This window comes from Grammomys surdaster, unplaced genomic scaffold (genome assembly GCF_004785775.1).
Source record: "Grammomys surdaster isolate TR1022 unplaced genomic scaffold, NIH_TR_1.0 140, whole genome shotgun sequence".
In the NCBI taxonomy this organism is placed as follows: Eukaryota; Metazoa; Chordata; class Mammalia; order Rodentia; family Muridae; genus Grammomys; species Grammomys surdaster.
Window position 1 is genome coordinate 12,533,982 of NW_021604598.1, and position 22,500 is coordinate 12,556,481.

The 22,500-nt window shown below is 40.3% G+C and overlaps 1 protein-coding gene across 1 annotated transcript in view; it reads left to right on the forward strand.

Moving 5' to 3' along the window:
- Mpp7 (membrane palmitoylated protein 7) overlaps positions 1 to 22,500 on the forward strand; it is a 163,055-nt gene that overhangs the window by 80,195 nt on the left and 60,360 nt on the right. The window contains exons 3-10 of the mRNA XM_028763889.1: positions 2,691 to 2,768; positions 5,471 to 5,551; positions 17,340 to 17,471; positions 18,958 to 19,039; positions 19,969 to 20,054; positions 21,113 to 21,187; positions 21,339 to 21,535; positions 21,974 to 22,038. Of these exons, the coding sequence (XP_028619722.1) occupies positions 2,691 to 2,768; positions 5,471 to 5,551; positions 17,340 to 17,471; positions 18,958 to 19,039; positions 19,969 to 20,054; positions 21,113 to 21,187; positions 21,339 to 21,535; positions 21,974 to 22,038 (796 nt within the window). The remainder of the gene's footprint in view (positions 1 to 2,690; positions 2,769 to 5,470; positions 5,552 to 17,339; positions 17,472 to 18,957; positions 19,040 to 19,968; positions 20,055 to 21,112; positions 21,188 to 21,338; positions 21,536 to 21,973; positions 22,039 to 22,500) is intronic.

The window sequence follows — 22,500 nt, forward strand, 5'->3', positions numbered from 1 at the left end:
TGGTGGTGGTGGTGGTGGTGGTGGTGGTGGTGGTGGTGGTGGTGGTGTGTGTGTGTGTGTGTGTGTGTGTGCTTGCATGCATGTTCCTAAATACATAAATACAGCAGAAGTACAATCTTCTCAGTCCATCTAATATGTTGTCAGGTCTGACCATTTGGCATTGGGCAGCCAATCGGTGTTCTCTTCCCTGGCTAAGGCTACTACTCTCTGGCTCTCAGCATTCCTTAGCTTCCTGTAGTTCCTTGTGTAGGATTTAGGCATTGCAAGCCCCAATCCAAGTCCACATTAGTGTGTCCATTGGTGCCATCCTTGTTTAGAAATGTCAGACTCTAACCATGAAGTCTTATCAACATGACTGCCAGAGCATCACTTGATCAAGAGTTTTTGTTGTTGTTGTTGTTGTTGTTTTTATAGCTAGGAACCAGGTGAAAGATCACAGGTATAGTCTATTTAATCTCTTCCAGGTGACTGTTGTCAGTGCCCCTCCTCCCAGTTTAAAGGCCGTGTACACTCATGGAGGGGTTTGGTTTCAGTGATGCAATTGCAGCTATTTCCTAATCTTTCATGTATGTAGTTTGATGATTGAAACTTCATTTCACAAAGTTAATGTGAAACGAACATCAGACATCAACACCAGATTCCCGTACTAAAACTGAACATTTACTTTCAAAATGTATTCAATTGAAGATGACTATACTTTTCTTTTAAAAATTGGCTGCATATAGAAAGAAACATGTTCGTTTTGCTTTGTTTGTTTGAAACAGTTTTAGGGCACCTGGTTGTCCTCAGACACCTTGTATAGCTGAAGATGACCTTGAACTCCTGATTCCTACTAGATGCTGGGATTAAAGATGTGCCTCCTAAGAGTGAGCCTCCTAGTGTTTGCTCTAGCAGGGAAGCGTTCTAAAAACTCACTGTAGTAAAGCTAGACAAGTTTATAATAGTCCCAGTCAGTGTCCTGTGGTTGGAAATGACTGAGCAGCCTACTGCTAGCTTACTTGTTTTCAAATCACAGTTTTATAGCTTCCCCAGAGTTATTTCATTTCTTACATCCTTTACAGTTTGTGATAAGTAACTTAAAGGCTCTAAGCTGTTAAATAAACAAAATTGCTCTGCTCATTCTGGTAATGCCATAACTGTCACGAGCCTTTCCCTGATTTCCTACCTTCTATACCAGATTGCCAAAAGTAATAGGATCTGCTCTCAGCAGGAGCGTCTGGCTAATCAAAATAAAATCTCTCTTGCAGATTCTTACAAAGATTTGGCTAGCTTTGACTATAATTAACAGGGGATGGTGACATACTTTTTCAAACACAGCAGAGGATGGTTTTCTTTTTCTTCTTTTCAATAATTTATGTTTTAATTCACTTTACATCCCTATCACAGCCCCCTCCCTCCTCTCCTCCCAGGCTCACCCTCACAAGTCTCTCCCCACATTGCTCCCTCCCCTTCTCACCAGAAAAGGAGGATCCCCCCCCCCCACCTTGGGTTCCACCCTACCCCAGGACATCTGGTCCCAGCAGGACTAGCACAGAGGCTCAACTGTAAGTAAGGATAGGCTAACGTAGTTCTCAAAGATTTTAAATGCTAAGGAGGGACCATTAATAAGGATGGCCATGTCACAGAGTGGTCAAAGAAGGGTTTTCTTCCTATACCACAGTGCATTTTTAAAGACTTTACAGATGCTATTATTTTAATTATGTCTGTATGTATGGGTATGTGGGTATGTGTGTGTGCCAGGGCCATGTGGGCAGAGGTGTTGGAGCCAGAGTTATAGGTAAGATGGCTGATGTGAGTGCTGGGATTTGAACATGAGTCCCCTGTGCAAGACCATCATGCATTCTTAACTGGTGAGCCATATCTCTACCCCAAGATATTTTTAAAGAAACTCGAGTTGCCTAGTGTTGCTTTAAAATACATTCTTGCTTGTGTTTCTTAGGTCATGATGGGGCATGAAAAGGGTTATTTTGACTTTTTAATATTATTTACTTGTTTTACAGACCTGACTCTGTTCACAATAGTGAAAGTGTTTAAGTATCTGATGCTTTGCCAGCAGGTGAACTTATATTACTGTTTTACAGCAGGGGGCATGGTGTTATTTAACTTAAATAGTGATGATTCTCTAGTCAAGAGAAGTCCCGTAATTTCTTTGAGCTTTGAATTTGGGAAGTGACAATAATTGGGTGGGGGTGGGTGGGTAACAAAACAAGTTTTTGGAACAACATACTGGGTAAGGTACATGTGTGCCTGGCTTTAGCAGCTCCCAGAGCTTGCTTCCCCCCTTTGCAGCTCCTGTAGACCCACCTGTCGAATGGAGCTGCTGTTTACTGCTTTGCTTTGTTCATAATTTGATGACTTTTTTGTTATTGTTTTGTTTGTTGTTTTGTTGTTTTGTTGAAGCATAAGCTACAGAGGATACTTGAAATCTTGAGGCAGTGTAGCTTTCAAACAGTGGGTTCTACTTAGGATAAGAAGCAAAGACTTAGTGTTTTTATGTGTTCCGTCTGAAGATGGCTTTGCCTTGGTAGTAATTGATGGATTGCATACACATGCCTGTCATCTTTAGGTTGATTCGAACACATGGCTTGGAGATGATTGAGAGACCTGATCTGTTCACAATAGTGAAAGTGTTTAAGTATCTGTGATACTTTGCGAGCGGGTAAACTCATATTACTTTCATTTTCTTTCAGATTCATGAAAAACTTCATTACTATGAGAAGCAGAGTCCAGTGCCCATTCTCCATGGTGCAGCAGCATTGGCTGATGATGTGAGTATGCCTTTCTGAGTTTGCAGGATGTATCGCCCATGGCCCTGCCTCAAGTGCAACCCACCCCACTGCAGACAGATGTGTGCAATCCTGTGAGTGAAAACTAGAAGTTGCAAATGTTTCCCAAATCCCTGTCATCACCACGCTTGTGCTGATGCTGTGCGGATTTGTATCCACTTTCTTTTTCTAAAATTGTGCATAGAGGTACCCTAGTATTATGCCTTCGTGTCTATGTAATAGAAATTGTAGGCTTCAAATTTTGTGCAAAGAAAAACTGTCTGGCATCAGTGTTCTGTGAAAGTCACACAAGGGGAATGCTTTGGAGAAATAAAGACAAATGAGATAGTTACATTGCTGACAGTACCAAGAATGACAGATACTAGGATAGAAATTGGGCATATTAAATCCATAAAAGGCAGTATTGTTTTTAGAATGAATTATAGAGTATAGTAATGATTTATGGATATTAGACCATTCCAAATTACCTTTATAACCAAAAAATAAATTTAAGAAGCATTTGGCATTGATGGAGTAGTTAATTTCCTGTCTCTATAATTTTATTTTAAGCCTTTGGAAGGGGAACTCACTTGCTGATTCCCACTGTTAACTCTCAGACTTGGATGAATAGAGAACCCACCTGGATAAACTGTAAGGGCGTGGAGCTCAGCATCGAATGGGTTGATGTGTGTAGTGACTTCTAAAGCTTATTTGTTGCTAAAGCTTATTTGTTGCTTTTCAGTGGGGCTCTTATTGCCATAAAGCAAACCATAACTCAGTGTTGTAGAGTGTTGGGGCCCCAATAAAATAAACAAGTCAACTGTCTTCCAAAGTTGACTTTCTATCCTAATATGTAAGATAAAGACCTAGGGACTAATAACCAAGTTATAGCTGATTGGCTCTCAGACACATCCCTTTTGTGTTCTCTGTGGGTATAGGTGTGTTTTAACACATGTCCCACAAAGAAGCAGCACAGAACCCAGACTTTTAAAAGGTAAAGATAGTCCTATGAGTTGCTGCAGTTGCAACTTATAAGAGCCTTAAAAACTAGCGTCAAACCACAGACCCCAGAGAGGTTTTAGAAATATTTATGTGGAAACTAATGGCCCCCTCCCATGCAAATTATAAAATTTTCCTTTAAAGATTTGTGTGTGTGTGTGTGTGTGTGTGTGTGTGTGTGTGAGTGTGTACCAGAAGAGGATGTTGGATCTCCTGGAGCTACAGTTACAAGTTGTGTACTGCCTCATGTGGGTGCTGGCAACCAACATGGTCTCTTGGAAGAACCAGAGACACTCTCCACTGTTGAGCCATCTCTTCAGCCCCCAGTTTTGCTTTTGACTGTTCAAACAAACAGACAAAAATAATTCAAGGCAGGGAATATCACTTAGTGTGAGAGTGTGTCCCAACTATGTGACACCTGGGTTCAAGGTTCAGAAGCTCCACAAATAAACACATTGGAATCTGTGTAGTTATCTGTGGGGTTTAATTTACTAGAATGGTATAGTTAAAATGTCAAAACACATGTATGTAGTGTGTAAAGAGCTATCTGTGTAAGTTAAAATTTGTATCTTGATAAAATGAAAGCAAGTTTGAAGTGTAATTGATGAATCTACCAATCTTCTCTGATTTTGCCTTCTGTGTATATTGTACCTCTACAGAAAGCTCCTCTTCCTTAAATAAGAGCCATCTTGTCCTGTCAGCGTGGTGGAGACTAATGGAGTTCCATGGAGTGTTTTAGGAAGAAACTATACAACACACACACACACACACACACTAATAACACTGTATATTTCATAATTATAATCTCTTTTTAACTGAATTGTGTGTGTGTATGTATGTATGTGTGTGTGTGTATGTTCTTATAGCCTAAAATTGACTAGAAATCTTGCTAGGAAGTTCTTCTATTTTATATTTACCTTGTTTATAGTCGGCAAATGAGAATTATATATATTATGGGATATGGTTAGTACTGTTGCACACACATGCACATTTCATAAGAATCAACTCAAGGCAGTTAGCTTGTCTGCTACCTCAACGTACTGCTTTGCAGCGAGAACATTCCATATTCTTTTTTAGTGTAGAACAAGAGTGATATCAAAGTTCAAAGTTTTTTCTTTTGAACCAACATGTAGGCATCCTTGATGGTTACAATAAAGTACCGCTGGCATTTTTGGTACCAGAGTAGTTGCCAAATAGTTGTGGGTTCGTGATGAGCTTGGCTCCTATTTAACAGACTTTGTAGACTGTGTACAGAAGCATAATAAAAGCTACAGGCCAGTGACCCTGTTAGGAGCGTACAAGGTCTTTTTACCCTAGCTCTGAACAGCACAGCTACTGTGGGTTTCTGGAAGCCCTGAGAGTTTCACCACCTCATCCAGGAGCTGTCTTTTTCTCTTTTTTTTTGTACACTGTCAAAGCTGATCCAGTTCTTTTTACAAATGGCCCTTTGTCTGCGTGCAGAAGACTATTCACAGAGATGAAGTGCTGGGATCTGCCCTCCTGGCAGGAAATCAGAAGGTGAATTGCTGATGGGATTACTCCAGTTGCACTCAGCCTGGCCTGGAAAGAAGAGCACGGATTGATGGCCTGCCTTATTCTCTGCTGACTTATCCTGTAGCTCTGGAAAGAAAACATTCAGTCATGACACAGTGAACCTTATGGCATTCTGTGAACTGTTACTCACGTTGATGTAATCTCCCTTGCAGCTGGCTGAAGAGCTACAGAACAAGGCACCAAACAATGAGATCAGAGAGCTGTTGAAACTGCTGTCAAAACCCAACGTGAAGGTGAGAATACCAAGCATGCGGCTGTGGTGTATATATTCTCAAAGGCACTCAAGGGACCTGTGGGCAAGTTGCTGCATGCTTCCATCTTCAGGTGCATGCTCACTCAAATAGTGTACAGCATCCCAGTACCCCAAATCATATCAAGGAGAAAGAACTGATCCTAGGGTACTAAGTACTTAGAATATTGATGAAGCCCTTAACCATAATGGCAAGTCACAGTCAGAGTTGACAACTACGATTTTGAAAGTCAAGTTTTCATTGACATGGTGAATTCATTTGATCTAATGGTGCAGGACAGAGGTCCAGTGCACATTTTGGCATGGATTATTCTCCATGACTAATTGATAATAGGTCCTTTTCTATAGGGGGAGGATTTCAGCATTTCCATTCCTCCTCACTCAGTATCGCCACTTCCTGTTCTTCATACTGACTCATGTTTCAGGAGCCCATTCCGAGTTACAGAGTAGAGCAGTCCTCAGATAGAAACTTGCAGGATATTGGTACTCAGACCTGGGTTCTCTTCTTTTCACTGTTCTGATTTGATCACTCATCTTTCCTCCAGATGGGATGCAGCTAGTTTTCCTGCTCCCTGTCTGAGGTTGTGAATTTACAGAATTTGATTGTGTCAAGACCTGTGATGTAAACATTTGGACTGGACACTGCTGCTATTATGTCTAAATTACTATCTCATCTGAATCCCATAATTAAAGAGTTATTTTACGATGGTTATTGATAATCATAAGGATATTGAGTGGGATTTATTTTTAAATATTATTTTATTCCTTGAGAATTTCATAAGATGTGTTTTGATCATGTTGATTGCCCACCACCAACTCCACCAAAGTGAAAGACCTGATTTTATCCTCTGGGACAAATGTCCTTTGGGGCCATGCTGTATTTGCTCTTAAATTTACATTTTTTAAAAAAGAGTGATGAATGAGAGTGGAAGTAAAATCTCCATAATCTATGATGTCTAATCCCTAGAGAAAATGGATGAGCACATCCTGCCTGTAATGAGTGAGTGGACTATAAATGATGCCATGGGGCTAACTGATTTGTAATGATTGAAGAGATTAAATTTTAATTCCAAAGCAGGGTAAGAGTGGAGAAAATGTTGCTTGGTATTAATGTGGTTTGGGAAGGAGATTTCAGTCAGACAGTGCTCTGAAGATTGCTTCATTTGTTTTTTCTTTTTTTATTGGATATTTTGTTTACATTTCAGATGTTATCCTCTTATCCCACCCCCACCCCCCACCCTGCCCAGGAACCGAACCCCTATCCCATCCCCCCTCCTCCTGCTTCTATGAGGATGTGCCCCCACCCACCCCCCACTCCCACCTCCCCACCCTTGAATTCCCCCACAGTCAGTGTCCAGCCTTCATGGGACCAAGTATCTCCTCTCCCACCTGTGCCCAACAAGGTCATCCTCCCCCTACATATACAGGTGGAGCCATGGGTCCCTCCCTATGTGCTCCCAAGCTGGTGGTTTAGACCCTGGGAGCTCTGGTTGGTTGGTATTGTTGCTCTCCTCATGGGGCCTGAAACCCTTTCAGATCCTTCAGCTCCTTCTCTCTAACTCCTCCATTGGGAACCCCTTGATCAGTTCATTGGTTAGCTGGTTAGCTGTGAGCATCCACCTCTGAGTATTTCAGATTCTTGCAGACCTCTAAGGAGACAGCTATATCAGGATCCTGTCAGCATGCACTTCCTGACATGCACATCAGCGTCTATTTTTGGCAACTGCACACAGGATGGATACCCAGGTGGAATGGTCTCCAGACAGCCCCTCCTTCAGTTTCTGTCCCACACTTTGTCTCCATATTTGTTCCCTTGAGTATTTTGTTACTCCTTCTAAGAAGGGCCAAAGCACCCACACTTGGTCTTCCTTCTTCATGAGCTTCATGTGGTCTGTGAGTTGAATCCTGGGTATTTCGAGTTTCTGGGCTAATATCCAATTATCAGTGAGTGAATACCATGTGTGTTCTTTTGTGATTGGGTTACCTCACTCAGGATGATATTTTATAGTTCCATCCATTTATTTAAGAATTTCTCAAATTCATTGTTTTTAATAGCTGAGTAATACTACATTGTGTAAATATACCACATTTTTTGTATCCATTCCTCTGTTGAAGGACATCTGGGTTCTTTCCAGCTTCTGGCTATTATAAATAAAGCTGCTATGAACATAGTGGAACATATGTCCTTGTTATATGTTGGAGCATCTTCTGTGTATATGCCCAGGAGTGGTATAGCTGGGTCCTCAGGTAATGATATGTCCAATTTTCTAAGGAACCACCAGACGGTTTTCCAGAGTGGTTGCACCATCTTGCAACCCCACCTACAATGGAGGAGTGTTCTTCTTTCTCTACATCCTTGCCAGCATCAACTATCACCTGAGTTTTTGATCTTAGCCATTCTGACTGGTGTGAGGTGGAAACTCAGGGTTGTTTTGATTTGCATTTCTCTGATGACTAAGGATGCTGAACATTTCTTTAGGTGCTTCTCGGCCATTCAAGTTTCCTCAGTTGAGAATTGTTTGTTTAGCTCTGTACCCCATTTTTAAATAGGGTTATTTGGTTGTCTGGAGTCTAATTTTTTGCGTTCTTTTTATATATTGGATGTTAACCCTCTATCAGATGTGGGATTGGTAAAGATTTTTCCCCAATCTGTTAGTTGCTGTTTTGTCCTATTGACAGTGTCCTTTACCTTACAGAAACTTTGCAGTTTTATGAAGTCCCATTTGCCAATTCTTGATCTTAGAGCATCAGCCCTTGGTGTTCTAGTCAGGAACTTTTTCCCTGTGCCCAAGTATTCAAGGTTCTTCTCCATCTTCTCTTCTATTAGTTTCAGTGTATCTGGTTTTATGTGGAGGTCCTTTATCCACTTGGACTTGAGCTTTATACAAGGAGATAGGAATGAATCAATTTGCAGTCTTCTACATATTGTCCTCCAGTTGAACCAGCACCATTTGTTGAAAATGCTGTCCTTTTTCCACTGGACGGTTTTAGCTCCTTTGTCAAAGATCAAGTGACCATAGGTGTGTGTGTGTTCATTTCTGGGTCTTCAATTCTATTCCATTGATCTTCCTGCCTGTCTCTGTACCAATACCATGCAGTTCTTACCAGCTGCTCTAGGACCGTTCAGGATAAGGTGTTTTCATGGAGCAGACCAGCCTGGTGTCTGCCCCAACCAAAAGGCGCTTCATTTGGTTTTATATTGCCTATTATTAATTATCATCAGCCATGGCAGTATTAAGTGAGCTGCGAGAAGCCAGTTAAATTTCTCAGCAAGACTGTGGTTTGGTCAAAAGTACTAAGTCGAAAGTAGTGTTTCAGATGAAAAATAAAATATTTTGCTATTCTATCCAATAGTGTTTTACGGGGAATTAGTTAACAATACAGACATTATTCTGGCTAGAAAATGGCATTTGTTTTTAAGAGTCAACTATTACTAATGACATTGTGCTATCAATTAGATAAACCTTCCTAGTGGCTGAATCATTAAACTTTATCAGGTAGAAAATATGTTAGTGGATGATCTGTTTAGTTTTTATTTTTATAGAGCAGCATGACCAAAACCTGGATGCAAGGTTAGCACAAAAGCTGCATGTTCAAGAAATGCACATAAAGAGTAAATGGGAGCTGGTCGTGGTATTTCAGTGAGTGGGCTTTCTCCGTGGCCAACCAGCCTTGTGACAAGAATGTCTTTCTTTCCTTGTCTTAATATTTGACCTTGGTCTCCTTGAAGGAATTTACATAGGCACCACCTCTTGAATGTTACTTTTATGGGTAATTCTTTTTAAAAGATTGTCTTTAAAATAATTTTAGGTTTTTAAGAATGTAACCACTCAGTTCTAAAATCCTGGGAAACAAGATAAGTAGAATCTGTATGTGCAATTCTGACTCAATGTAAACACTTCTTAAAATTTTAGTGGATAAAGGAAATTACTTAATTTTAGACTGCTGTTCGGTTTGTATTACTTCATTGACAGTACTGAGGAGAGACCTAAGATGTACTCCAGACACACCAAGATTTTTTTTCTCTTCAGACACATCAAGATTTGTTCAATCAAATACATGGTCACTATAGAATAGCAATATTTAGACCTCACAGGTCTGCCACCTTTTGGTGGGGACAAGTTTTATAGCTTATATTTAGTAACCTGCAAACAAAATGAAATAGATCTTCATCTATTCTTTCTTAGATGTCTATTCAATGTCTGTTTTGTGCCAGATTCTCTGGGTATAACTTGTAGAGGATCCGTTTGAATAATGAAGGCGGTAGGAAATGCCAATTCGACTAGGAAGCAGTAAGGGAAATAAGTCATTGAGGAAGTGGCTTTGTGTGTGAGGTAGACAGAAGGGGCAGAGATGTCCATAGTAGGTTGGGGGTGGAGGGTGAAGAGTAAATGCTTTAGGTAAAGTTGAATAGTACATGAAATCCTAATGAAGAGATTGTAAAGCATGGGGCTGAGCGTGCCCAGTGTGGCCTACAATTCCAGTGAGGTTGTCAGTGGTCTTTCTTTTACTTTCCATGGCTACTCTATCAAGGAGATAAATGATAAGACCACACTATCTGTAAGCATTTTAAGAAATTTGGATTCCATTCTGAGTGAAGGGGGGATCCATGACAAGGAATTAAGTAGAAAAGTGACAGCAGCGCACTGAGACGGCAAAAGCACCATTGAGGAGAAGAGGCAGCTACGAGTCTGTCAGAAGGACTCAAGGGCAACACGCTGTGGCCCTGGTAGAAGAGGGTCGTGGGTCATGTTTAAGACATAACTTAGCACATATTGTTGGGATGAATGCATAATCAGAGGCAAAAAGTAAGAAACATCCATATTACAATGAATTCCAAATAGATTTAAGGTATATATAATGAACCACAAAAATATTAGTGGGGTTAGAGGTGTAATTCAGTAGATGACTATTTGCCTAGTGTCTTTGAGGCCTGGGGGTTGATACCTAAAAACAGGTACACACACACACACACACACACACACACACACACACAAAGTTTTTAAAACATGATGACTACATTATGCAGATGGCCTAGATATTTATTCTTAGTAAGATAGAAGTGTTGCTAATTGCTTACCTCTGTCTCTAAGCACTGTGCTTACAGCATGGTGAATTTCAAGTAAGTTGAAGTCAATAAAAACAATTCAGTGTTAGGAATTTTTATTCTTTTGTAGTACTTTTGTAAGTCTTCTCGTTGTGTGCATCTGTGCATGCACACTTGTTTGTGCATGTTCATGTGTATAAAGGTCATGATAATCTCAGGGCTCTGTAGAGCATGCTAACTGACTCCTGATTCTACTTCCCACCTTGCTGTCAGAGTGCTGTAATCAGACACCCACCGACCTGTCTAGTTTGCTTGGGTTCTCAGGAGTCACATTGAGGGCCTCATAGTTGCACAGCCTGTATCCATGAAGCCTTTCCCCCAGCTCCTTTACATTCTTTTAAATCTGCTCATATAATTAAACTTTTTAATTCATGTTTTCTCTCATTTATAGCCTACGATTGTACCCTGTTCACTTCGCCTTTTGTAATCTCTCACTTTCCGAAGAGTGTGCACACTTTTTTCTATGGCCCATGACTGTGAGCTTTTCATAACGAGGGAATGGTTTGTTTGTCTGCAGCATTAACTTTACTTGAGGACTGTCAAAAAATGTGAAGATTATGCCCAGTGTTCTCTGCTTTGCTCAGGGTTGAGCACTGAGCACTAAGTGAAACAAAGACCGTCCTTGGTGAATACAAACATATGCACATGGCTCCAGCAAAGGCAAATTAGTCTTCATCGTCCTGGTGCTCATTTGGGTAAAGCAGTAATGTGATACCCACTCTGGAACATGGCATTATAATTTAGGGTGCCAGGCGAAATTGGGCAGATTAAAAAAAAAAAAAGCTAAAATAAAAAATGTTCAGCTTTCTAGAACATTTACTTACCAGAAATTACTCAGAGCCTAAGCTTGAAAAGTGGATGAGGCTTCATTAAAGGAAGCTGGAGGAAACGCTGAGCTTCCTTCTGGATCTGTGCTTCCTGACAAATAGGCATTTAATTCTGTGCACCTGATAGACACTCCGGCATAGACCTGACTCCAGGGGTCCACAGCAGTGGCAAATTACAGGTCTGCTGTTCAATTTCCTGTAGATGCTTCTGAGCAACAGGCAAACCCATCATCTGTGATCAGTGGCTATGGCACTTTGGAAACACAATTATCATTTAAGTTCTGCCTTTTGAGAGGAAAATCTATATGTTGAAGAATAAAATCACCTTGGTGAAAGCAGGAAAATGGAATGGCAAATGCCTTTTCATTGTCCAAAGTACAAAAATGTTGCTAAGCAACAATATTCCTAAAGCAAAGCTGTTAAGCATCATGAGCTTGAAATTTACAAAGTTCTTATTTGAATTTAAACATGGAAATAAGTCCAACTGTGCCCCCTCCCCAAATAAGTAGCTGGTGTTGTTAATATTACGTATAAGATTATAGCTATTATTTAAACATGTTTTAATTAATCAGCTGTTGTTCTCAATGCAGGATGTGGTTGACATTGAGATAGTGAGCATTTCACTGCTGGTCCTTCACTACTCTGGATAGAGCATTAGCTTCTTCCAAAGGAGGTCTGCTGCTGAGTCATTAAAAACTCCCATCTTATTGAAAGGCTTCTATGCTGAGAGATATTTTTGCTGGGTATACAATGCTAGCTTCACAGTATTCTTTTCAGGTATTTTAGAGGTGTTGCTCTGTTGCTCTGTGCATTATTTTATGTATGATGGAAGTCACTTTCATCTTCATTCTTTTATGTGTAATGTGTTGGGTTTTTTTCTGGTACATGATTTTAGAATTTTCTCATGTTTTAAGCAGTTTTATTTAATGTTTCTTTACATGTATTCAAGTACTTGAACTTCATGAACATGTGAGTTTATTATTTTTTCACTAAATTTGGAATATTTTCTAAAAAATAGTCATACTTCTTCAGAAAGTCTGAGTACCTATTTTAGGTTATTTAAATCCCACACCTGCCTATTCTACTATTTCATTTTGTGTATGGGTGTTTTGTCTGTATATATGTGTATCATGTGCTCTGGTGGCCCTGAGGGCCATATGCCCTGGAACTGGAGTCACAGACAGTTGAGAGTCATCAAGCAGGTACTGGGAATTAAACCTAGGTCCTCCAGGAGAACAATCCACACTCTTAACTACTGAGCCATCTCTTTACCCCTCCCTTAATATATTTTTACTCTTGTTTCATTTTCGATAGTTTATATCACTTTGTCTTTTGCAGAATTACTTTCTCTTTATGTAACTATGGTATGGTATTTATGTGTATGGTGGTGGTGGTGGAGGTGGTGGTGGTGGTGAGTGTAGCATCCCACATATGATGGTTAGAGCACAACTTTCAGCAGCTGTTTTTTACCTTTCACCTTGTTTTGAGGTGGAGTTTTTCTTGTTTCTGACAATTCACAGCATGCACCATGCTAGCAAACCCACAAACATCTGGGTGATTCTACTGTCTTCATCTTATGTCTATCCAGAGGTTTATGGGGATTACACATGAGGTTTAGATACTACCACATCTGGTTTTCATGTAGGCTCTGGGTATCCTGAGGTCATCAAGCTTAATTTTACCTACAGAGCCATCTCCCTAGCCTGCAATAATAGATTTTAATACATGTGGTTATTTAAATATGCTTGGCCCATGGGAAGTGGCATTATTAGAAGATATGACCATGTAGGAATAGGTGTGGCCTTGTTTGGAGAAAGTATGCCACTGTGTAGTCAGGCTTTGAAGGCTCCTAGGCTCAAGCTCCATGCAATGTGGAAGAGACCCCTGCCCTTCCTGACTGTCTGTGGAAGACAGTTTCCTCCTAGCTGCCCTTGGATCAAGATGATTCCTCCAGCACCAACTCAGCCTGCATGGTACCTTACTTCTCAGCATGATGATAATGGACTGAACCTCTGTAACTGTAAGCTAGCAGCATTAAATATTTGCCTTTATAAGAGTTGCCTTGGTCAGCAGAGAGGGGCCACCCAGAACCCCCTCTGACTGGTGATCTGAATTCTTGCTTAGGCTGAGAGGCTAAGCACTGCACGGGAATATAAATAAAAGTTAAAAATATCTCTCTGGGTTCCCTGAGAGACAAGCCTGACTGCATAGGGGTTGATGTGAAAAGTATCCCCTCTTCAGGAAAAAGACATCGGGATGGGTATGGCCCTCATGCCTCACTGGACAGTGAATGACAGGGGGACCGGAGCCATTACAAGGTCTCCTTCAATTACTGGAGGTCAGGCCTCTATCCCACCTTTGCAAGATTAGTATCACCACAAGGAGATGTCAGGAGCAGCCCAGCTTATAGACTGAAGGCCTAAAATCAGCCATAGGCCTAAAATCAGCAACAGTCCTGTCATACATGCATGCTAATACAAAGTCTTGGGTCTCTGTGGATAAACACTGAAACAGATGGCTGTAAGCTATTGTAAACAGGCAGCTTTTGTGGAAATTTACAAGCCTGAGTAGTCATAGACCTTGTAAATAGGTAGCCTTGGCAGATATTACCAACTTAGATAAGGACAAGTGAATCATAGGCAGAGTCATAGTGACCTGTCCCCTGAACCTTTACCCACCCGATACCCTGTTTTGAAAGATATCTGTACTCCCCCTGAACACCCATACTCCGGTGTCATCACCTTCCCCATGTACTGCCTTTTTGTGTTTATAATCCCTGTGTGAATAAGTAAAAATTACAATTTGATTTAAAAATAATAATAATAAATAAATAAATAAATTGTAAAGTAAAAAAAAAGAAAAGAAAAATAATAAACCATTTTGGAGTTAAAAAAAAATTGCTTTGGCCATGGTGTCTCTTTGCAGCAATAGAACACTAACTAAGACAATATCCTTGACTATCATTTTTAGCTAGTTATTCTAGCTAAAATTCTCTGAGTAATTTCAGAATTTTGTTCTGTTGCTTCATTTTTTCATCCTTATGAGTAATGTTTTCTTTGGCATGCCTGGGAAGTTTAGATTGATCTAGTCATGTGTGTTTAATATCAAGTACAGTAGTGTTCTTATAGACAATATCTGTGATTCTTTTTGTGTCATACAATTAAATTACTTGGACAAGTTTTGGCCCTCTAAGATTTGCTTTTACATTTTGTTCAGTTAGCATGTCACAGCTTTTAATCTTGGGTTTATTTTTAACAGGGCTGTAATTCAGGTAGCCTCCCCAGTCATAAGGATTATCCTGCACTAAAAACCAGGAGCTGCCCTTGCCCTGTGCAAGCTGCAGAGGTTGTTGCAGGCTGTGCAGGCTGTTTTCATCTTTTTCCTGTTGCTAAATGAAATATTTGAAACTAGGTATTAAGAGAAAAGAAAGAGGGAGAGAGAAAGAGAGAAGAGGAGAGGGAGAGGGACAGAGGGTCAGAGGGACAGAGAGAGAGGAATAAAGTTATTTGTCCAAGTTTTAGAGGCACATTCCACCAAACCTTGGTTGGATATATTTGAAAAATGTTGAACATGTATTGTACACATACAAAAAATCTTTCCTTGTAACCGTCTACTAAATAGTACAGTACAACAGCAATTTCCATAGTGTATACATTGTGTTAAGTAAAGGGAATCTTCAGGCGTTTCAATACATGTCAAAAGATACATGTAAGCTTGTGCATATCTCATACTGTTGTATGTAGCGAGTGAGCATCTGAGGATTTTGATATTAGTGTGGCTCTTAGACTCAATCCTCTGAGATGCAAAGGACAGTTGGTACATATGTTAGAGTTATTAAAGTTGTTTAATTTAAAAATTGATATTTTGCCATCCCAGGGCTTCTGATTTCTTGATACCTGATATCAACATTGGAAAGGTATAAAATATCAAATATAATACATGTACAATTATGTATTTCTAACATGTACATAGGCAAATACAATGCTGAGGTCAAGAAACCCAGGAATAGGGCTGGGGATGTAGCTTGTGTTTAAATGCTTATGCCCCCTAGAACCATGTAAATCCAGCCATGGTAGTGTGTTGCAGACAGAAGCATTCAGAAGCTGGTGGGCCAGCTGGACTGGTATGCACACCCACCATAGAACAAGTCTCTCTCCAGCACAGTGGATGGCCATGACTGACAGCAGGTGTTGTCCTGACTTCCACATGTATGCTATAGTGTATATGTCTGTACATACACAAATCATAGACACAAACACATACGAAGAAAAAATAAAATAATAAAAACACACACACTTTTTAAATAAACCAATGAACATCCTTTTCTAATGTATGGATGTTTTGGCCAGGCCTCTATGAAAAGGAATTATTTAAGATGAAGATAAAAGGAAGTGGTAGACACACACAGAAACTATTGCAGTAACTTCTGTAGGCATGCAGTGGCGACGTAGAGTCTGTCCCATCTTATCCCCCTTGGTGTTGTAAAATGAGAGAAACCATAGACAGTGCATGAACTCAATAGTGTGATAGCTCCTGTCAAACTTCACAGAAACAGGTGGAATAATTTGCTCATTTTGGAGTTGGATTAGAAAGATAGAAATAGGTTTTGAATATATTTGGGAAGTATATTTATAAGCTATGGACTGGATGTTCTGACTGGAGGGAAGAGGAGAACATGATCTCTAGGCCTCTAGCTAGAGTCCAGTATGGGTAGCGCAGCAAATGAGACCTCTAAAGGCATTAATCTGAAATAGGACATGCAGAGTTCCAGCATTTTCTTCCCTCATTGATCTATATGAGACAATGCTATAAAATACTTTTATTCTTTTATATGTACCCATTACACAAAAAAGTCAGAAACCAGTGAATAGTGGCATTGACCAATTCTCTGTTGATAAGAGAAAAAGTATATACAAACACACATGCACATGCATATACATATTTGGGAGAGGAGGGGATGTTATGTATAAACTCATTATACATGGAAGATGATCTTGAATGTCTAATTTTTGTGCCCCTACCTCCTGGGTGCTGGGATTATAGACATATACCACCACACTTGGTTTATACAATATTTGAGAGCCAGCTCAGGGCTTCATAGCACTGAATAATAAGAGTTATATCCACAGGTAAGGGGAAAAATGAAAATATATAAAAACACCCATATGTCTCAGTGTCATATGACTATGAAGACCAGATTTTAGATCAAAACATGTTATAAAAGGGTGTGGCAGCTACCTATAATCCCAAATCAAGGAAAGCAGAGAAAAGATCACCTAGGAAGCTGGCTGTCCAGACTAGCTGAAGCATTGCTCATCTCTGGGTTCAGGGAAAAGCCCTGCCTCCACACATATAGTGGACAGGGATCAAGGAAGACACCTGATATTCACCTCAGGCCTACATATACATGCATGTATGTTACACAGTCATATACAAAAATGTTTTTAAAACTTAAAGAATACATGGACAGTATCTCAAGGTTCTGTCCACTCAGTGGCAGTGTGTCTGTGTGCCAAAGGAATACTCATGACCTTTGCCTCAGCTGTTACCCTATAGGAATTACTAGAGAATATACAGGTTAGAAAAAAATTTAACACAGATTGATGCCATATGTCATTGGTACTAGAACTGGAGGTGTAGGTGCAATGGAGTAGATCTGCCTTCTATAATCCCACAGGACTACCCCATCCCCACTGCCTGAGCTGAAGACACCCTGCTTTGAGTGGTTTCCTTACAATTAATATACCAACAGCACAATGCTGTTTTGTCTTCATTTGTACTTCAATGTATTAGTGGTTTCATTCTGATGAATTCTTTATGAACCTTTGGTTTTACAGGCTTTGCTGTCAGTACATGATACTGTGGCTCAAAAGAGCTATGACCCTGTATTGCCTCCCATGCCTGATGAGATTGATGATGAGGAAGATTCAGTGAAAATTATTCGCCTGGTCAAGAACAGAGAGCCCTTGGTAAGACTGAGATAGCCCCTGGTGAAACTGAGATAGCCCCTGGTGAGACTGAGATAGCCTCCTGTGAGACCGAGAGAGTCCCTGGTGAGACTGAGAGAGCCCCTAGTGAGACTGAGAGAGCCCCTGGTGAGACCAAGAGAGCCTCTTGTGAGACTGAGAGAGCCCCTGCCAAGATAGCCCCTGGTGAGACTGAGATAGCTCCTGGTAAGATGGAGAGAGCCCCTGATGAGACTGAGATAGCCCCTGGTGAAACTGAGAGAGCCCCTGGTGAGACTGAGAGAGCTCCTGGTGAGACTGAGAGAACCCCTGGTGAGACTGAGAGAGCCCCTGGTGAGACTGAGAGAGCTCCTGGTGAGACTCAGATAGCCCCTGGTGAGACTGGCTGCATTTCATCTTCAGATATGAGGAGATCTCACAGGGAGCCATATCAGATGAACTTAAAGTATTTACATTTCTCTTTAAGGTATGCTTCTTCTTGGTCCATACACCCTAAAAATAAATGGAGCATCTGCATCCAGAAGATATGATGTAGAATAACAAAGAAAATCCAAATAAAATAATAGCCATTCTACTGCTTTTTAATAGTAATAACCTTGAAATATAACCTACTGGCATGTGTAAGAGAAAATTGAACATATAGCCAAGTATGCCTGATTGGAAACTAAGTGACGCAGTTGGAAATGGTGCTTTGGGCTGTTCTGGAAAGCTGATTTATTTTAAAATAATGAAGAGAAATTAACCTGGCATTTAACATTTGACAATATAAATACAACTGTTTATTTTGGCATTAGAATTCCTGTGATGTTGAACCACAGCAAGGGACCTGGGATTGGTGGAATAATGCCCCATTTGTACCCAAGGAAGTCATGTCCTAATCTCCAGAGCCCTGGGTGGACTCTGTTATGGATCTCATGAAAAACAAAACAAAGCAAAACAAACAAAAAAAGCCCAGATTATCCAAATGGATATTTTGTTTTCATGATGTATGTCTGTGTCACATATGTGCTTGGTGCATTGATCTCCTGGGACTGGAGGTACAGCCGGTTGTGAACCAACATGTGGGTACTGGGAATTGAACCTGGGTCTTTTGTAAGATTACTCCATACTTTTAACCATTGAGCCATCTCTCCAGCCTCCTATCATGAGACATATTATAAGGACAAAAATGAAATGAGCAAGTATTCCAAAAGTAAAGTAACCTAAGATGGATGGTATAAAGAAAAAAATGTTTTACATGAGTTGGAAGAGATTGAAGATCTTATGAATCTTTAATTGTGCTGAAACACTAAGTGACATATCGCTTGAGGTTTGTACATTGTAAGGAATAGTTCCCATGTCTGCTCCCCTGACCTGTTCCTTTTTGTAGTAGTCTCTAGTTTTTCCAGGTAAGACTTATTTCACACCTCTTGTCTTACACCCCACTTGACAGATCTTCCCACACATGCCTTTTTCTTCATTCACCTTTTTTTTTTTTTTGACTTGAAAGGGTGCTACCATTAAAAAAGATGAGCAGAGCGGAGGAATCATTGTGGCCCGGATCATGCGGGGAGGAGCTGCAGATAGAAGTGGTGAGAGCCTCTTTATCCATTCATGAGAACAAGCTGTGTGGTGTTCTGAGAGTACCTACGTGGGTAACAGTCTTCTGATCTAATGTAGCAGAACCAAGAACAAGATGTTTCTCACTATGTTGAAATGTACACACCATACAAGTAAATGGTAGACAAATCCCCCTCTGTGATCTTAGCTTATACAGTCTTCCAAAGTTTTCTCCACAGTACTGAGGTCAAACCTATGACCTTGGCCATTCTACTCAAGTGTCTCTACCACAGAGATAGAGCCCTCACCTACAAGTTATATTATGACCCATTTTACTCCTTTTGATATCAAAAATACATACTACTTAGTATATACAATTTTTAAAATGAATTTACAAATTTTAGGTCCTGGGAGGATAGCTTAGTTAGAAAAATGTTTGTTGTATAAGTGTGAGGACCAAGTTTAATCAACAACATACACATTAAAATCCAAGTATGGTGGTATGTGCTTATCATCCTAGTTCTGGAGAATTCCAGAGGCCAGCCAGTGTAACCAGATCTTGGTGTGTTCCAGGCCAATGGGAGATCCATTCTCAAAAACAAAGTAGTTTCCCTCTTAAATTTTGATGCCAGATTTGACCACTGATCTGTGTACATACATGCAAACATGATATGCATGACATGTACACAGTCATACCAAATAAAAATAGTAAATAATAAAAATGAATTACTTTCTAAGGTATCAATCATTAGCATTTCTAGATAGAGATCAAGGCCCTGTTATCTGCTTGTGCAATAGTCATCATTAGAGACATGCAGAATCGAAGAGTGTGAGGTGTGAAGCCCTCCCTTTAGCACTGAAGTCACTTTGAGGTATGGCTGCCAGATGAGCGTTGGGAACAGTCACAAGTCACAGTGTTGCTTTGTGGCTCTGCTCACATACTGGGTTTTGTATTTGTCAGGTCTTATTCACGTGGGTGATGAGCTGAGGGAAGTGAATGGGATCTCAGTGGAAGACAAGAGGCCTGAGGAAATAATACAGATTTTGGTAAGCTGTTACCTTTTTGTAAATCTTAGGTTTCTCGGCCTGATTCGGTTTCAGCCCTTCAGATTTAGAGTGCTGCTCACGTACTTAGAAATGCTTCTAATGTTTAGTGTCACTATGCTCCTTTACAAAATGGATGTAGGCAGAAATAACAACCTGCTGAAGTGGAATGAGGTTATAATAACTTGGGAGTTTCTGCTCAGTGTAAACATGGCGTCTGAACTGCTGGTGTGAGGCTTTCTGCCCCAGTCTCATAGTGCTAAAACTTGAACGGAACTGTGTGAGACATAGGAATTGTTACGTCTTAAGTTCAGGTTAGTGGTAAGATGGAGACTACCTCTTTGTACACCAAAAAATGCAAACCCATAGCAATAATAGAAAGATGACTGAGTACCTCCAACAGATGTCTTCATAAGTATCCGCCAACAAGGAGGTCTGCTTTGGTCTGAGTCAATGAGCTGTGTGTGGGTCATGGAATTACTGTTTTAATTAAATGGGAATAGACATTCTTTCTGTCTTTAAATCTTTCAATGGATTTGTTATACACACTGTTTACCTTACTATCAGAATAAAACTGACCTGGCTGTGCTTAGTTGCTTTTCTAATGCATATTGCTGCCAAGTGAATCTCACCCATATTCATAACTACAGAAAGGACAGTATCTGGTATCAGACTTTTATTTCACCAATTATGGATACCAATGCTTAAATGCCAGGATCTCATCTTTGTGTCATATGTTCTGGTCAATGACGATTGCACTCATTTCAAGCCTCATTCATAGTGTGTGCTTGTGTCTGTCTTGAGGTAACGTAACATGGATGGCAATAGATGTATTGACACCTTAAGTGCACAGGTTGTAAAAGTGTAAATGTGATCTTGAACTGACTTGACACATTTTAGAGCTTTCTCATGTTTCTGGAATTTCTACAAACTTAGTTTTCTGGCTTCTTCTAAGGAGAAAACCAAGACTATAAATTCCTAGATGTGTTTATCTCCCTACCTGTCTGTCATATGTTCCCCTTACCCCCAGCAATGACCTTTTCTTTGATCCCTGATACCAGAGTCAGTCCCAGGGAGCAATTACATTTAAGATAATACCCAGCACCAAAGAGGAGACACCTTCTAAAGAAGGCAAGGTGAGTCTTTAAAATATTGTTTGGGTGGGTGATTTAATGTTATTTTTTTTCAACTAATACATATCTGCTTTGAAAATTGCCATTTCTTAAGTCTAAGTTGCAAGAATGCAGACAGACACATTTACCTCTCCCGTTTTTCCTTCCCTCCCAGATATTTATCAAAGCGCTCTTTGACTACGATCCTAAGGAAGACAAGGCGATCCCTTGTAGAGAGGCAGGGCTGTCTTTCAGGAAGGGTGACATTCTTCAGATTATGAGCCAAGATGATGTGACATGGTGGCAGGCTAAGCATGAAGGAGACGCCAACCCCAGAGCAGGCCTGATTCCCTCAAAGCACTTCCAGGAACGGTGAGCCACAGTGACCATTCCTCGAATGACTTTCTATTTCCTGCAGAATACCACTCAAGCACAGTTATGATAAAAATGAGCTTCAAACCCTGCCTGTGAATCTGTTATCCCGTGGGTTTGGATTGGGAACTCTGTTTTGTCTAACTCCATGAATAATGACCAAAAGTAATATGGCAATACCAGGTCCTCTTGGGGTTCTGATGTGAAACCAGCAGACACTCACACAATAATACCTGGGTGTGTGCTTCAGGGAAAGATGGAAAAGAGAAGAGTCCTCTCAGGAAAGGCGGGGTAATTTAAAATAGTGGATTTAATTAATTTGAAAGGATCATCTTGAGTTTTTTCAAGACCATCTGTACAAATTTTATATTTTGGTGCTATGTTAACCTTGACCCTGGGCTGAAAGTTGATAGGCACATTGACCTTTTCTTCCCCCAGGAGACTGGCTCTGAGACGACCAGAAATAGTACTTCAGCCTCTGAAACTTTCCAACAGGAAATCATGTAAGTTTGTTAATAAGAATGCACAGTAACCCGATCCTGCTGCTGGTTTTTGACTGTTAAAGCAGGTGCTCCGGGGAGGAGGGAGTCATGGTATCCTGAAGTAGCTCTTGGGCCATCATGTCACAGAAACCCAACACAGAAGTAATTCACAGTAATGTGATAGCTTTGCAAGAAAAAAAATGTGGTAAGTTGTTCATTGTAATACGCTACTCACTGTGAGACAATCATCAGTAACTTCCAATGCTTACAGACTGCATAAATAGAGCCTACAGCACAACTCTGCTCCCCCACCCAAACCAGAGAGTTTGGGGTAAATATTTCTCAATAAAAAATTAGTGACAAACAAAATAGAACTACCATTTCCCTGGGCACTAAAGGATTTGTGCCTAAGAACAACCATGCTTCTTAATTCCTCTTTATCTCTAAATCACAACTGTGAACTTCATCTCATGTGCAAAGAGT